This window comes from Cetorhinus maximus, chromosome 9 (assembly GCF_964194155.1).
Source record: "Cetorhinus maximus chromosome 9, sCetMax3.hap1.1, whole genome shotgun sequence".
Classification (NCBI taxonomy): Eukaryota; Metazoa; Chordata; class Chondrichthyes; order Lamniformes; family Cetorhinidae; genus Cetorhinus; species Cetorhinus maximus.
In genome coordinates, this window is record NC_135887.1 from 117516224 (window position 1) to 117533215 (window position 16992).

The 16992-nt window shown below is 42.7% G+C and overlaps 1 protein-coding gene across 4 annotated transcripts in view; it reads left to right on the plus strand.

The window, feature by feature from the left end:
• The window catches only part of elp4 (elongator acetyltransferase complex subunit 4), a 307678-nt gene that overhangs the window by 79517 nt on the left and 211169 nt on the right, over nt 1-16992 (plus strand). For all 4 annotated transcript variants that reach the window (XM_078549418.1, XM_078549419.1, XM_078549420.1 and 1 more), the window contains exon 3: nt 2780-2901. In XM_078549418.1, the coding sequence (XP_078405544.1) occupies nt 2780-2901 (122 nt within the window). The remainder of the gene's footprint in view (nt 1-2779; nt 2902-16992) is intronic.

Consider the following 16992-nt stretch of genomic DNA (forward strand, 5'->3'; position numbering starts at 1 on the left):
GGCTCGTCATCGAACTCTGGTTCAGGAGGAACCTGGCATCCAGCAGACTTTGGCTGTCACTGCCTCCGCCTGCTGTGCTGTGCTCACCAGATGGTGACCCCCCAAGCCTGCTCTAGAACTAGATCCCGCTGAGGTGTATGCCTGCAATGGTGGAGGGTGACGGTGAGCGCAGTGATGGGTCTTCATCGAATGTTTCCTTAGTCTCCTCGTCCGAGGTGCTCTGGGGGCTGTGGCTGATGGGATAGCTGGCAATTTCCTGTAGCATTCTGTATTGAATGCTGTTTCGCCCATTGTCATCCTCTGCTACATGTAATAGAAACATACAAAATAGGAGCAGGAGTAGGCTACTCGGCCCTTCGAGCCTGCTCCGCCATTCATTATGATCATGGCTGATCATCCAATTCAATAGCCTGCTCCCGCTTTCTCCCCATATCCTTTGATCCCTTTCGTCCCAAGAGCTATATCTAACTCCTTCTTGAAAACATACCATGTTTTGGCCTCAATTACTTTCTGTGGTAGCGAATTCCACAGGCTCACCACTCTCTAGGTGAAGAAATTTCTCCTCATCTCAGTCCTAAATGGTCTACCCCATATCCTCAGACTGTGACCCCTGGTTCTGGACTCCCCCAACATCAGGAACATCCTTCCTGTATCTACCCTGTCTAGTCCTGTTAGAATTTTATAGGTTTCTATGAGATCCCCTCTCATTCTTCTGAACTCCAGCGAATATAATCCTAACCGACTCAATCTCTCCTCATATGTCAGTCCTGCCATCCCAGGAATAAGTCTGGTAAACCTTCGCTGCACTCCCTCTATTGCAAGAACATCCTTCCTCAGAAATGGAGACCAAAACTGCACACGGTATTCCAAGTGGTCTCACCAAGGCCTTGAATAATTGCAGTAAGACACCCCTGCTTCTGTATCGAATCCTCTCGCTATGAAAGCCAACATATCATTTGCCTTCTATACCGCCTGCTGCACCTGCATGCTTACCTTCAACGACTGGTGTACAAGGACACCCAGGTACACAGTAATCTTTGCAAACGCAGTAAGCAGATGCATCATTATAATTTCTCAAAAATGCAGATATGATTTATGTCAAACACTGTCCAGAATTTTATTTGAACTCTCACAACCTACCTTTTTTTCAAAAAGATTGATTCGATGACTCTGGGCAGAATCAGTTATAGTTAAAGAAGTGAAGCAACAACAAATTAGCAAATATTTTTCTTAAAGATATGCAAAAAAAGTATGTTGTTGAATTGTTAGGCAAATACTGGTCTGTGCTAGCATATAGCTGGAAGTCTCCTTTATGATCCTCCTATTTCCTTTATATTACATATGCTATTTATGCTTATGACTGATAATTGCTTAAAGCCAGGCATCGACTGCTTTAAAGCAATTGTTGTTTCACTGAAAGGAATATCTGTAGTGCCAGTCAGCCTAAGGAAAGAGGCGACAGAAGTGGCCTCTAACCTAAAAATGTGTCACACCCTTGTAGCGGCTTTCAGTTGTGATCTATTATTGTTAACTTTGATACCATCAAAAGACCTAAAAGAATGCCATCTGGGGGCTTACTTGGTCCTCTGATTTCTAGGTCATTAAACCTTTTTGAAATTCAATTACTAATAGACAATTCAAAAAATGACAAATTGTAGAGCTGTCATTTTCTTTACAGAAGCTGCTGACAGTCATCAAAAATATTGTCAGTGCGTTTTTGTGGAGTTTTTTTTTTAAAGATTGACTTCAAGTTGATTGTTAACCTTTTGAACGCAGAAGCAGTGGGGGAAAAACATCAGTTTTTAGCTTATTCTGAGGCCCTAAAATAAAAGTGTGTTCTATGTGCAGCTTTTTGATCTGCAGTCTAACATCGGCACTATAAATTTCCAGATTTCCCATACGGTAGTCCCCAAAAAAATCTTTGTATTTTTAAATTAACAAAAGACATTTGCTGCTGTAATGAAAGTTAAATGGAGCATAGCTAATGAACAGTGGGAAACAATTTATATTCCACAAATGGACTGACCTGATAACTCACAAAGAAGTGGGCTTGTACCATACATTAGGTTAAGTAAATGAGATGATAAAGATTAGAAATACCTGCAAATTTTAAATGTGAACTTAATCAGACTGATTTTGATAATATCGCTCTGAAACTTCTTTCCCTCTTCAATTCCACTGTCAATGGCATAAAAAGAGTAAGGAGATGATGTCATCACTTCTAGTATAAATAGTATGTTAAAAGCTGGTGGGATTGGTATGACTCAATTCGGGGAACAAAACTATTTGTAGAGATAAATTAGAATTTATTAATTTTATGATATTAATTAAAGTTTTAAGACAGGCATATTACTGACAGGGTCAACTTAACAAAGAACAGGGTTCACTGCCGACCAACTAGCTTGGCGAGTACTAAATGCTAAATCTATTCCTTAAAGGTGTAAGTGGGATCAGCTTTGTTACAAGACCACCTTCTGTTAGCTGTCAGACCTTTTGAATTAGCTTAATTAAGGTGAAACATTTAAAACTCGTGAACCCGAGGACTTTTTACAAGGTACAGAACAAATCTTTGACAGTTGTTTTCAGATAAATTGATCTTAAACTGTATGCCGTACAGAAATTAGAATCCCCAAGATGGGGATAGTTTAGCAAGGAATTATGTCATACTTCTGTACGAAAATACTTAGAATTGTAATGTGTAACTAATCATCCTGTGACATTTATTTGAATTTTTATCTGTTAATATTTAGCAAATTACTATTTGTGGTTATTTTTTCAGAGGAGGATAGGTATGAAAGCTACTCACGGATGTTGCTGAAGTATTTTGTAGCAGAAGGTATTGTTTGCGGGCATTCTCTTTTCATAGCATCTGCCAGAGATCATCCGGAGGAAATATTACAGGTACTGTTTTTGATGAAGATATTATGGGAATGTATTTTGCTTCAATTATTGTGTGACTATGTTTTGTCTCTTAAGTATTGATCATTACAGTCACTTGATATCCTTGAAAGGATACTAGGGATGTTGCAATAATATTGTTGCAATCTTAAAGTCATTCCCAAACATCACCTCAGCTGATTTGAATGCAGTTTTCTTTTGGCACATCAAAATAAGTACAGGAAAGATGCTGATAGCCAACATTTTCATTCCTCATTAATGGGTACAATAGGTAAATATAGATGCATTAATTGATAAATTATAAAAGAAACTTAAAGACCACAATAATAAAATGGCCGGGTTGGATCTGGAACTGACTTTTGTGATGCATTCTTGCAATAATACTTTTTAGAGTAGTAAAATAAGGCAATAAGAAAAGAAGTAAAGGACTTAATTCCTGGAGTAGGGACAGTTAGGGGAAAGGGTCATATCTACAGTTCCTTACCATATTGTGATGTTTGGGAATGATTTTTAAGATTGCAACAATATTATTGCAACATCCCTAGTACCCGATTAATTATTCCTCAATCACATTTAGTCACTTGTTTGAAACTTGCAGTCATTTTACATAATTGTTTAGAATTCTGTTAATATAAAAATCACACAAATGTACACTTTTCCCTGCAAAATATACTAAGTATAGTGTTCTAAACCCATGAAATTATGAGTGTTCACGGATAATATAGTCCCTAAGCATGCAATTTCTTTTATAATCAAAACTTTCTTTAATAGTATAAAATTTAATGTGATGTTTAAATATACATGTAGTCCTTCATAAAGCCTGTCAACCTTGTAATACTACAGGCCTATCACATAAGTAATGTCCTTGGTCATATATCACATTGACCTGAATTTTTCCATAGTAATGATGGTGAAACTGTCAGTGTTTGCTATCATTAAACTGACAGCAACTTATGGAGTCTGCATAGGCGGACTTAAATACAGAAATTCACAAGTTGCTGTCATTGTGCCTGTGTTTTTCCATAGGGCATACTGTTGAAATCTCCATAGTGTAATCGAATAGAAATTACTGAACTGACGAGAGCTTATCCTTTTATGCTGTTAGTCTTGCTGTAAAATACCTTGGAAAACATTGCATTTTGTTCAATGAAATAAAACTAGGTTTTTGACAACATACTAAGCAATGTCCCCTCTAATTCCTTTTTGCTGTGCACAGCCTGCTTGTTGCACTGCGCAGTCTCTTTAAGTTTACTGCACAGGCACCTTAAATGGAATGTTGGTTGTGCGTGGTCTCTTGGTTCCCTGCGTAGTAGGTTCCAGATTGCTGTGCATCTGGAACCTACTGAGGGAACATTGGTATTAAGTTCATAATTGCTGCTGAAAGACATACCTGTCTCTAAAACAAAACCAATTTAATGTTTGTGGAATGTCAAATTTATCCATAATTATAAAAAAATTCAATAGATTTTTAATTTTATGATATTTCACCTTCAACATTAATATAATTATACAATGTGTATATCCCAATCTTTATTTAGCTTTCTGTAAAATAACTAAAGAGTGAAGGATAATCAGTGCCTTTTACAAGTATAAAACAGAAAATGCTGGAAATACACAGCAGGTCAAGCAGCATCGGGGTGGAGAAACAAAGTTAATGTTTTAGGTTGATGACCCTTTAATCAGAACTGACGAAAGATAAATGTTATTTTTTTGAGCAAGTGGGAGGGGGAAGGTCTTTAATAGGATGGAAGGCAGGAGAGATTAAATGACGAATTGTTTCATGTACAAAACCCAAAAGAAGTGGTAATAGGTATAGGAAAGAAACAAAAGATGATATGAGGTGTGAATGGCTGCATAGCAGCCTTTCAAATGTAACGTTAGGGAATAAAGAAAGAATTAGACAAAATCAAACCAGAAAAAAAATGAAACAAAATGGAGGTAGAGGTTGTTGCCTAAAATTGTTGAACTCAGTGTTGAGTCTGGAAGGTTATAGAGTGCCGGGCAAAAGATGAGGTAATGTTCCTCGAGCTTGCATTGAGTTTCATTGAAACACGCAGGCCAAAGACAGGTTAGAGTGGGAGCATGATGGAGTCTTGAAATGAGAAGCACCTGAAGGCTGGAGGTCATTCTTGTGGACTAAATGAAGGTGTTCCTCAAAATCGTCACACTGTTTGCATTTGGTCTCCCAATGTAGAGGAGACCATATTGTGAGCTGCGAATACATTCTTTCGCTTGGAAGGGGTGTTTGGGGCCTTGAATGGCGAGAAGGCAGGAGGTAAAAAGGCAGGTGTTGCATCTCCTGCATTTGCATGGAAAGCTGCCATAGGAAAGAGAGGATTGTTGGGGTAACTGAGGAATGGACCATGGTGTTGCAAAGGAAATGGTGCCTTCAGAATGTTAGGGGAAGTCCAGGACGATGTAGCTAGAGGTGGCAAAAATGGTGGAGGATGATCCGTTAAATACGGAAGCCAGTGAGATGGGGAATGAGAACAAGGGGAACTCTGTCATGGCTCTGGGAAGGAAGGAAAACGAAGGGATGAGAGCAGAAGGTCATGAAATAGATTAGACATTGGGGAGGTCACTGTAAGCTACAGTGGAGAGAATCCTCGGTTGAGGAAAAAGGAAAAACATAGGTAGTGCTAGTATGGAAGGTTGTCAAAAGATGCACTTTAACAAAAAACTTTTTATCTTAATTTCAGGCGTAAAGTCAAAAGCTTCGCCAACGCATGGGCACCAACATCTCTCTAGATCTTTCCTCTCCTTCCCTCCTTTTCTTCTGACCCCACCTGTTCCTCAAATCACACCCCTTGCCGTGTATTCACGATACCCTCTGACCTTCACCTCACTGACTCTCTACGCTTTGTCCGCGGCATAGCTTCATCCCCTTACACCAACACATCAATTAATTTCGAGCTCTGCATTATGCTGAACTCTTCTTCAGTCACCTGTACCTCCACGTCAATTTCTTTGGCCAGGAGTCTTCCCCCACCTTGGTGGACCCTTTTACCCATCCCCCATATTCTCTCTGGGCCTGGACCCCTCCCTCTGGCCTCTTAGCCTCTCTAGATCTTTTCATGAGAACTGCTGGTGTGACATTGGGCATCTTAATTTCTCTGCTCCTCTCACTCACTCCAACCTACTTCCTTCTGAACTTGTAACTCTCTGTTCTCTCAAGTCATACCCTAACATTGTCATCAAATCTGCTGACAAGGGTGGAATTGTTGTTGCATGGTGTACTGACTTTTACCTAGCAGAGGCTCAATGCCAACTCTCCGACACTTCCTCCTACCTCACCCTGGACCATGACTCCATTACCAAATATCAAGCCATTGCATATAGGACTGTTACTGACCTGACATCCTCTGGAGATCTTGCTCCAAAGCCTCAAGCTCAAAGGCACCCAGCCCCAAATAGCCCACTTCAACCTCTTTTTCCAAAATCCATAAATAAAACTGCCTTGCTTGACCCATTTTTTAAAAAAATTATTCATGGGATGTGGGCTTCTCTGGCTGGTCCAGCATTTATTGCCCATCCCTAATTGCCCTTGAGAAGGTAGTGGTGATAAAAAGTTTGCACCGCTGCAGCCCATGTGGTGTAGGTACATCCATAGTGCTGTTAGGAGAGGGTTCTAGGATTTTGACCCAGGGGCAGTGAAGGAACGGCGATATATTTCCAAATCGGGATGATGAGTGACTTGGAAGGGAACTTCCAGGTGGTGGTGTTCCCATCTATCTGCTGCCTTTGTCCTTCTAGATGGTAGTGGTTGTGGGTATGGAAGGTGCTGTCTAAGGAGCTTTGGTGAATTCCCGCAGTGCATCTTGTAGATGGTACACACTGCTGCTACTGTGCGTCGGTAGTGGAGGTAGTGAATGTTTGTGGACGTGGTGCCAATCAAGCGTGCTGCTTTGTCCTGGACGGTGTCAAGCTTCTTGAGTGTTGTGGGAGCTGCACTCATCCAGGCAAGTGGGGAGTATTCCATCACATTCCTGACTTGTATATGTAGATGGTGGACAGGCTTTGGGGAGACAAGAGAGAGGTGGGTTACCCATCGCATGATTCCTAGCCTCTGACCTGTCTTGTAGCCACAGTATTTATCTGGGAAAATCAGGTTGGTAGTGGATCCCAAAAAAAGGAATTTGTGGAATGTCTACGAGATGGCTTTTTGGAGCAGCTTGTGGTGGGACCCACTAGGGAACAGGTAATTCTAGATTTAGTGATGTGTAATGAGGCAGATTTGATAAGGGAGCTTAAGGTGAAGGAACCCTTAGGAGGAAGTGACCATAATATGATAGAATTTACCCTGCAATTTGAGAGGAAAAAGCTGGAATCAGATGTAACGGTATTACAGTTGAATAAAGGCAACTACAGAGGCATGAGGGAGGAGCTGGCCAAAATTGACTAGGAGATGAGCCTAGCAGGAAAGACAGTGGAACAGCAATGGCAGGAGTTTCTGGGAGTAATTTGGGAGACACAGCAAAAATTCATCCCTAGGAAGAAGAAGCATACTAAAGGGAGGACGAGACAACCATGGCTAACAAGAGAAGTCAGGGACAGCATAAAAGCTAAAGAGAAAGCATACAATGTGGCGAAGAGCAGTGGGAAGCCAGGGGATTGGGAGGCCTACAAAGACCAACAGAGGACAACTAAAAAAGAAATAAGGAGGGAGAAGATTAAATAAGAGGGTAAACTAGCCAGCAATATAAAAGAAGATTGCAAGAGATTTTTTAGATCTATAAAGGGTAAGAGAGAGGTAAAAGTGGACATTGGGCCGCTGGAAAATGACGCTGGAGAAGTAGCAGTGGGGAACAAAGAAATGGCGGAGGAATTGAATAGGTACTTTGCATCAGTCTTCACAGTGGAAGACACGAGTGACATCCCCAAAGTTCAAGAGAGTCGGGGGGGCAGAGGTGAGTATGGTGGCCATTACCAAGTAGAAGATGCTAGGAAAACTGAAAGGTCTGAAGGTGGATAAATCACCTGGACCAGATGGATTACACTCCAGAGTTCTGAAGGAGATAGCTGAAGAGATAGTGGAGGCGTTAGTGGCAATCTTTCAGGAATCACTGGAGTCAAGGAGGGTCCCAGAGGACTGGAAAATCACTAATGTAACCCCCCTGTTTAAGAGGGGAGTGAGGCAAAAGACGGGAAATTACAGGCCAATTAACCTGACCTCGGTAGTTGGTAAGATTTTAGAGTCCATTATTAAGGATGAGATTTCAGAATACTTGTAGGTTAGACAAAGGAGAGCCAATGGAAGTTATCTACTTGGACTTCCAGAAGGCCTTTGACAAGGTGCCGCACAGGAGGCTGCTCAGTAAGATAAGAGCCCATGGTGTTAGAGGCAAAGTACTAGCATGGATAGAAGATAGGCCATCTGGCAGGAGGCAGAGAGTGGGGATAAGAGGGTCCTTCTCAGGATGGTGGCCGGTGACTGGTGGAGTTCCGCAGGGGTCAGTGTTAGGACCACAACTTTTCACTTTATACATTAATGATCTAGATGAAGGAACTGAGGGCATCCTGGCTAAGTTTGCAGATGATACAAAGATGGAGGGACAGGTAGTATTGAGGAGGCGGTGAGGCTGCAGAAGGATTTGGACAGATTAGGAGAATGGGCAAAGAAGTGGCAGATGGAATACAACGTGGGGAAGTGTGAGGTCATGCACTTTGGTAGGAAGAATAGAGGCATAGACTATTTTCTAAATGGGGAGAGAATTCAGAAATCTGGAGTGCAAAGGGACTTGGGAGTCCTAGTCCAGGATTCTCTTAAGGTTAACTTGCAGGTTGAGTCGGTAGTTAGGAAGGCAAATGCAATGTTGGCATTTATTTCGAGAGGACTAGAATATAAAAGCAGGGATGTGCTGCTGAAGCTTTATAAGGCTCTGGTCAGACCACATTTAGAATATTGTGAGCAATTTTGAGCCCCGTATCTCAGGAAGGATGTGCTGGCCCTGGAGGGGGTCCAGAGGAGGTTCACGAGAATGATCCCAGGAATGAAAGGCTTAAGAAATGAGGAACGTTTGAGGACTCTGGGTCTATACTCGATGGAGTTTAGAAGGATATGGGGGGATCTGATTGAAACTTACAGAATACTGAAAGGCCTGGATAGAGTGGACATGGGGAAGATGTTTCCATTAGTAGGAGCGACTAGGACCCGAGGGCACAGCCTCAGAGTAAAGGGAAGACCTTTTAGAACACAGATGAGGAGAAACTTCTTTAGCCAGAGAGTGGTGAATCTATGGAATTCATTGCCACAGAAGGCTGTGGAGGCCAGGTCATTGAGTATATTTAAGATCGAGATAGATAGGTTCTTGATTGGTAAGGGGATTAAAGGTTACGGGGAGAAGGCGGGAGAATGGGGTTGAGAAACTTATCAGCCATGATTGAATGGCGGAGCAGACTCAATGGGCCGAATGGCCTAATTTCTGCTCCTATGTCTTATGGTCTTATGGCTACGCCAGTTCCATTTCTGGTCAATGGTAACCCCCCAGGATGTGATAGTAGAGGACTTAGTGATGGTAATGCCATCGAACATCTACGGGTGATGGTTGGATTCACTCTGGTTGGATCTGATCATTGCCTGACCCTTGTGTGGCACGAATTTTACTTGCCACCTGTCAGCCCAAGCCTGGATATTGCCCAGGCCTTGCTGCATTTGGACATGGACTGCTTAAGTATCTATGGGGTCTCGAACAGTGCTGAACGTCACGCAATCATCAGCGAACATCCCCACTTCTGAGCTGAAGATGGTTGGGCCGTGGACACTAGCCTGAAGGATTCCCTCCACTGATGTCCTGGAGCTGAGATGACTGACCTCCAACAACCACAACCATCTCCCTTTGTGCTGGGTATGTCTCAAACCAGCAGAGAGTTTTCCCCCTGGTTCCCATTGACTTCACTTTTTCTAGGGTTCCTTGATGCCACACTCTGTCAGATGCGGCCTTGGTGTCAAGGATGGTCACTCTCACCTCACCTCGGGAGTTCAGCTCTTTTGTCTATGTTTGAACCAAGGCTGTCGTGTGGTCAGGAGCTGAGTGGCCCTAATGGAACCCAAACTGGGCATCAGTGAGCGGGTTATTGCTAAGCAAGCGCCACTTGATAGCACTGTTGATGACCCCTTCCATTATTTTATTGATGATGGAGAGTAGACTGATGGGGTGTTAATTGGCCGGGTTGGATTTCTCCTGCTTTTTGTGTACAGGACATACCTGGGCAATTTTCCTCATAGCCGGGTAGATGCCATTGTTGTACCTGTACTGGAACAGCTTGACTAAGGGCGCGGTAAGTTCTGGAGCACAAGTCTTCAGTACTATTGCTAGAATATTGTCAGGGCCCATAGCCTTTACAGTATCCAGTGCCTTCAACCATTTCTTGATATCATGTGGAGTGAATCGAATTGGCTGAAGGGTGGCATCTGTGATGCTGGCATCTGTGATGCTGGCGACCTCCGGAGGAGGCCGAGATGGATCATCCACTTGGCACTTCTGGCTGAAGATTGTAGCAAATGCTTCAGCCTTATCTTTTGCACTGATGTGCTGGGCTCCTCCATCATTGAGGATGGGGATATTTATGGAGTAAGTTGTTTAATTGTCCACCACCATTCACGACAGGATGTGGCAGGACTGCAGAGCTTAGATCTGATCCGTTGGTTGTGAGATTGCTGAGCTCTGTCTATCACTTGCTGCTTATGCTGTTTGGCATGCAAGTAGTCCTGTGTTATAGCTTCACCAGGTTGATACCTCATTTTTAGGTATGCCTGGTGATGCTTCTGGCATGCCCTCCTGCACTCTTCATTGACCCCTGGCTTGATGGCAATGGTAGAGTGGGGGATATGCTGGGCCATGAGATTACAGATTGTGTTCAATTCTGCTGCTGCCGATGGCCCACAGCGCCTCATGGATGCCCAGTCTTGAGTTGCCAGATTTGTTCGAAATCTATCCCTTTTAAGCATGGTGGTAGTGTGAATACCCTCCATCGTGTTAAGGTGGGACTTCGTCTCCACAATGACTCTCCGGTGGTCACTCCTACTGATACTGTCATGGACAGATGCATCTGGGGTAGGCAGGTTGGTGAGGATGAGGTCAAGTATGGCTTTTCCTCTTGTTGGTGTTCTCACCATCTGCCGCAGACCCAGTCTAGCAGCTATCTCATTTAGGACTCGGCCAGCTCGGTCAGTAGTGGTGCTATCGAGCCACTCTTGATAAAGGACATTGAAGTCCCCCACCCAGAGTACATCCTGCACCCTTGCCACCCTCAGTGCTTCCTCTAAGTGGTGTTCAACATGGAGGAGCACTAATTCATCAACTGAGGAAGGGTGGTATGTGGTAATCAGCAGGAAGTTTCCTTGCTCATGTTTGACCTGATGCCATGAGACTTCATGGGTTCCGGAATTGATGTTGAGAACTCCCAGGGCAACTCCCTCCCGACCGTATACCACTGTGCCGCCACTTCTGCTGGGCCTGTACTGCCGATGGGGCAGGGCATAACCAGGGATGGTAATGGTGGTGTCTGGGACATTATCTGTAAGGTATAATATGTCAGGCTGTGTTTGACTAGCCTGTGAGACAGGTCTCCCAATTTTGGCACTAACCCCCAGATGTTAGTAAGGAGGACTTTGCAGGGTTGACGGGGCTGAGATTGCCAATATAATTTCCGGTTCCTAGGTTGATGCCAGGTGGTCCGTCCGGTTTCATTCTATTTAGTGACTTTGTCGCAGTTTGTTACAACTGAGTGGCTTGATAGGCCATTTCAGAGTCAACCACATTGCTGTGGGTCTGGTATCACGTGTATGCCAGACCAGGTAAGGATGACAGATTTCCTTCCCTAAAGGCATTAGTTTTTACAACAATTGACAATGGTTTATGGTGATCATCTGACTTTTAATTCCAGGTTTTTTATTGAATTCAAATTCCGCCATCTGCTGTGGCGGGATTCGAATCTGTGCTCCCAGGTTTACCCTGGGTGAACTGGCATTACCCTGGGCCTCGGGATTACTAGTCCAACGACATTACCACTAGCCATCGCCTCTCCTTCAGTCTCTTCTTGCCCCACTGAATTTATTTCTTCCTCAACTGCATTTTTCCTCCCCTTGAACAGCCTTTTCCTATCTAAATCCTGGACTCTTCCTGGCCCTTACTGTTTCTTCTTCACCATGAACAACCTCCTACACCACTATCCCCCACCAGGGCGTCCTGAGAGCTCTCCGCTTATTCCTTGAGCGGAGGCCTAAACAGACGCCATCTACCACCACCTTCCTCCACCTGGCTGAACTTGTTCTCACATTGAACAACTTCTCCTTCAACTCCACTCGCTTCCTTCTAGGTTCTAGCTATGCCTGCTTTTGTAGGATATGTGGAACGTTCCTTAATCCAGTCCCACTTGCACCCCTTCCCTCATTTTTTTCCAGTACGTTGATGACTACATCAGTACTCCTCCCTGCTCTCGCTTTGAACTGTAAAATTTCATTCACTTTGTTTCCAATTTCCACCCATCTCTCACTGACTCTTTCCTTCTCTTCTTGGACTTCTCTGTCTCCATTTTTGGTGATAGGCTAATATAAACTAATATTCACCATAAACTCACGGACCCCCATAGCTACCTTGACTGCACTTCCTCACACGCTGCTTCCTGTAAGAACTCTATTCCATTCTCCCAGTTTTTCTGTCATATCTGTCAGACAATGCAATCTTCCATTCTAGCACATCCAATATTTCTTCCTTTTTCTTCACCAAGGATTCCAAAGGGATCATTTGCTCCGCAAAACCCTGGTCCACTCCTCAGCCACCTCCAAATCGCCCGCCTCCCCCCAACCCACCTCCCTTTCTTGCATCACCTTTCCATACTAGTGCAGGAGATGCAACACCTGTCATTTTATCTACTCCCTTTTCACCATCTGAGGCCCCAATCACTCATTCCAAATGAAGGTGTGATTTACTTCTTCTTTCAATTTAGTATACTGTATTCACTGCTTACGATATGGTCTGCTCTACTTTGGGGAAACCAAAACCAGACTAGGTGGCCGCTTTGTGGAACACCTCGGTTCAGTCCACAAGCATGACCCTGAGCTTTCTGCCACTTGTCATTTCAATGCTGCACTTTGCTTCCACTCTGAGCTTTCTGTCCTTGGCCATAGAGTGTTCCAGTGAAGTTCAATGCTAGCTTGAGGAACAGCAACTCTTTTGGCTAAGCACTGTATAGCCTTCCAGACTCAACACTGAGTTCAGCAATTTTAGACCATAACCTCTACCTCTGTTTTATTTCATGTGTTTTTTTTGCTGGTTCAGCTTTGTCTCATTTTTTTTCTTTATTCCTGCATGTTGCATTAGGACAGCTGCTATGTGGCCATTCATACCTCACCTGGACCTCTTTTGTTTCTTTACTATACCTTTGGCTTTTGTACCATGAAATCTTTTGTTACCTAATCTTTCCTGTACTCCACCCTATTTGCATTGGCTATTGTTATTGGCTACTTACCCTGTTTGAAGACATCACTGTTGCTGAACGCCAGGAGACTTTCTCCTATCACTTGGCACCAGATTCAAACAAAAGGCAGGAAAGGAAAACTCTATGCTTTGCAGATCACTAGATCTTTGTGAACAACTTTCATCAAGATCAGCACCCAGTGTTGTCACTTCCCCACTAACTGAAATCAGGCCATTATCTCAAATCCACATCTTCCAAGCCTATCCCGTATAGAATTACAAATAACATATAACTTATATTTCTTTTAGAATCCATCAATGAAAAATTGGTGCAGGTGTTCCTTGTTATTTCCCACAGTAGTTTGGAAAGGTAGACTTACATTCAACTTCAGGACTTCCTAAAATGCTTTACAACAAATTAAGTACAATCACTGTTATTTTGCAGGGATTAGCCTTTTTGATTACAAGTTTCAATTTTAAAATGAATGATTAAAACTTATAATGGAAAAATTTGATAGCCATGATGCAAAGGTTTTTATTTTATTATAGGTAGGTATTACTTTGGAAGGGCAGATTGGGACGACTTCAACAAGATTGTGGTCCAAGTCGACTGGTAATTCAAAAGCCTTCCACACATTTATTACTCAAAAGCTAAAAGTGATGGCTGTGAGGATGAAAGTGCTTTTCTCAGTAGTGCTGCTTATGAAGTATGGATTACCTTAACTGATGAGCCAATGATCGAAGCTTAGCTGCTACACAATCTAAGTCTTTTTTATTGTAAATAGAATAGAGTGCTATGTGATGTCTTTACTTGGCTTAATGCGTGAGCAATTAAGCTAGCTTAGAAGGGTGTGAGGTTAAGCCTCATTAACTGTGGGATGGGGGTACCTTGGGCTTTATTATACTCTGGAGAATTCAGCTTGTAAGTAGGGTCAGATTGTAACAATGGCTGTGATTTCCTTCTGTCAAAACAAAATGATGTAAGCAGGTTACTGTATGAATTTAGATTCTAGTAAGGTAATTGCAAAATTAGGTCTGCAGCTATATTACATTGTTGGTCTAAGGCCATCAGCTAGAACGTGCAAATCTAAGTTGGAGATATACTTTGCCAGCAGTAAGTTTTGGAGTTTCAGCCAACTGTCTGAACCTTTCCTAAGTCCAGCTTCACACTGCAGTTGTACTTCACATGGTGCCATGTCCAAATAATGTGACACAGCTCCCCTGTGAGCTGGAAATGAGGTCTTCTATTGATTGGTTTTGGTATGTTCCAGAGTCAGATTGGGATCTGATTCTGGAGTTATGAAATCACTTTCACATAAGTGCAACACCAGAACCCCTTTGCACTACTGTGAAAGTGCCTGTGTAACTACACTCTAAGGCAGCTACTTAAATATCTCTATTTTTTTCCTGAGGTTGCCTCAGAGTTTTGTTGAGTAACTTATTTTGACAAAGTAAAAAATAAACCAAAGTAATATTTTATTATTAATATCCTGAAAATGCTTTTTATTAGTTACACTACTTGAAGCATAGTAACATTTATATAGTTGATTGGTAGTACAGAACTTGAATATTGCTCAAAAAAGAGACTTGCTATTGAAGTTTTTCATCTTGCACTCATCAGGACAGCTTGCAAGATAAACCAAAAGTAAAGGGATCAAAAACTTATCCCGCATGAGAAGAGTGCTGACTGGCCGGCCGGCAAGTGGACTCCGATTGGTAGAGGCGCTGCCGTGGAGAATGCAGCAGAGATTAGTCAACTGCCACACCCTTATTCAAATTCATACCAGGTAGGTTGGCTCTGATAGATCAAGGCATTGCCATAGGAAATGAACCGGGGAATGGCTGTCCCTCGAGCCTTTGTTTAGTTGGAAAAGGTGCAATTCTCCTTCCGTCTGCAAAGAACAGGGCCTTGTGAGTGAATAAATGTCGCTTCTAGCTTGTATAAGTGAGCCACACTGTGGGCATAACTGATAATCTTGAATTTGTTTTCAGTATCACTTAACACAATCAAGATTGTTTAGCAAGTGCTGTCCACTTGCAGAATCACATCTAATGTTGGACACTATGTTTTGAGTTTTGCAAGCATGGGCTGGTCGGTTACGGTCAATACTTTGCCTGTTGTGAACAGCCGAAGGGACGTGCTGTTTCATACGATTCACCAGTCATTAGGACATACGGCCTACGTACCTGGCGTCACACCGGCACAAATTCATGCACCATGTTTTTGTGATGGGCAGAACATCTTTATGGCTTGATGACAGCATCCTGTTAGTGCAGAATACCATAAGTCCCAACAACTGGCAGATCATATCAAACAGCATGTTCCTTCGGCTGTCCGCAACAGGCAAATTACTGACTATACCCAACCAGCCCATGCCTGCAAAACTCAAAATACAGTGTCCAACATTAGATGTGATTCCACGATCTGACAACACTTGTTAAACAATCTTGATTGTGCTAAGAATTGCACTGAAAGCCAATTTAAGATGATCAGTCAGGCTCACAGTGTGGCTCACTTACGCATGCTAGCAGCCACATATATTCACAGACAGGACCCTGTCCTTTGCAGACAGAAGGACAATGCCCACACATTGTGCCTTTTCCAACTAAACACAGGCTTGGGGGAACAGCCATTCCCTGGTTGATTGCCCATGGCAATGCCTTGACCTCTCAGAGCCAACCTGCCTGGCTTGAATTTGAATAATAGCTTGGCAGTTGACTGTTCTCTGTTGCACTCTCCATGGCAGCGTCTCTACCAATCAGAGTCCACTTGCTGGTCAGTCAGCACTCTCTTCTCATGCAGTATGAGTTGTTGTTCCCTTTACTGTTGGTTTATCTTGCAAGCTGCCCTGATGAGTGCAAGATGAAAAGCTTCGATAACATGTCTCTTTCTGTATTACTGAAGCGTTTGTACACCTTATCATGTCACAAAGCTTCAAAGTAGTTTATGCAATTATTTTTAAGTGCAAAGGCTGTTGTTATAATAAATATTAGTCCAAGAAATTACGTTTGCTGTCAAAAACTTTATTTCAATTCTTGTTTTTTTACTGTTTCACTCAACTATATTTGTGGATTTATTTTTCATTCAACATGGCTATGTCATTCAGATATTAGAGGAACATAGCCAATTAGGTTGTACTATATTAGTGCAAAGATATTATCACAGATGAATGAACAAGTGTAAAGTACCACAGATTCTAAGGTGAAAATGATGTACAGTTTATTGGAGAACAGGGGTTGCACAAAGCCGCAATGTCAGAGGGGATGCTGAATTCATTCCTATTGTCATATTAAAGGTGACTGGTGTGAAATAGTTTATTCACTCTTGAGATTTCTTCCCTGTAAATGCTACACAGTGCTGGTGCAGTACAAGGAAACAGCAACAGGTGTCACTCATTATGTCAGTAGCAAAAGCTGAAACAATGACCAGCCCTGGGAGTTAGGTGAGTGCTTAAGTAGGAATTATCCTAATGATCTTTGCCAGAAAAGTGATCTGCAAGGATCACTGATTGGCATTTGGATAATCAAGCTTAATGAAGATAACGCTGCCTGAAAAACATTGCAGGTGTTAATTTGTGTTATTTTGAAGACAATAGCTTGTTTTGTTTTAGGATGAAAGAACTTCTTTGCACTGTTTCAAATTGTACGACACAAGGTTAAGCCAATATGTAGACTT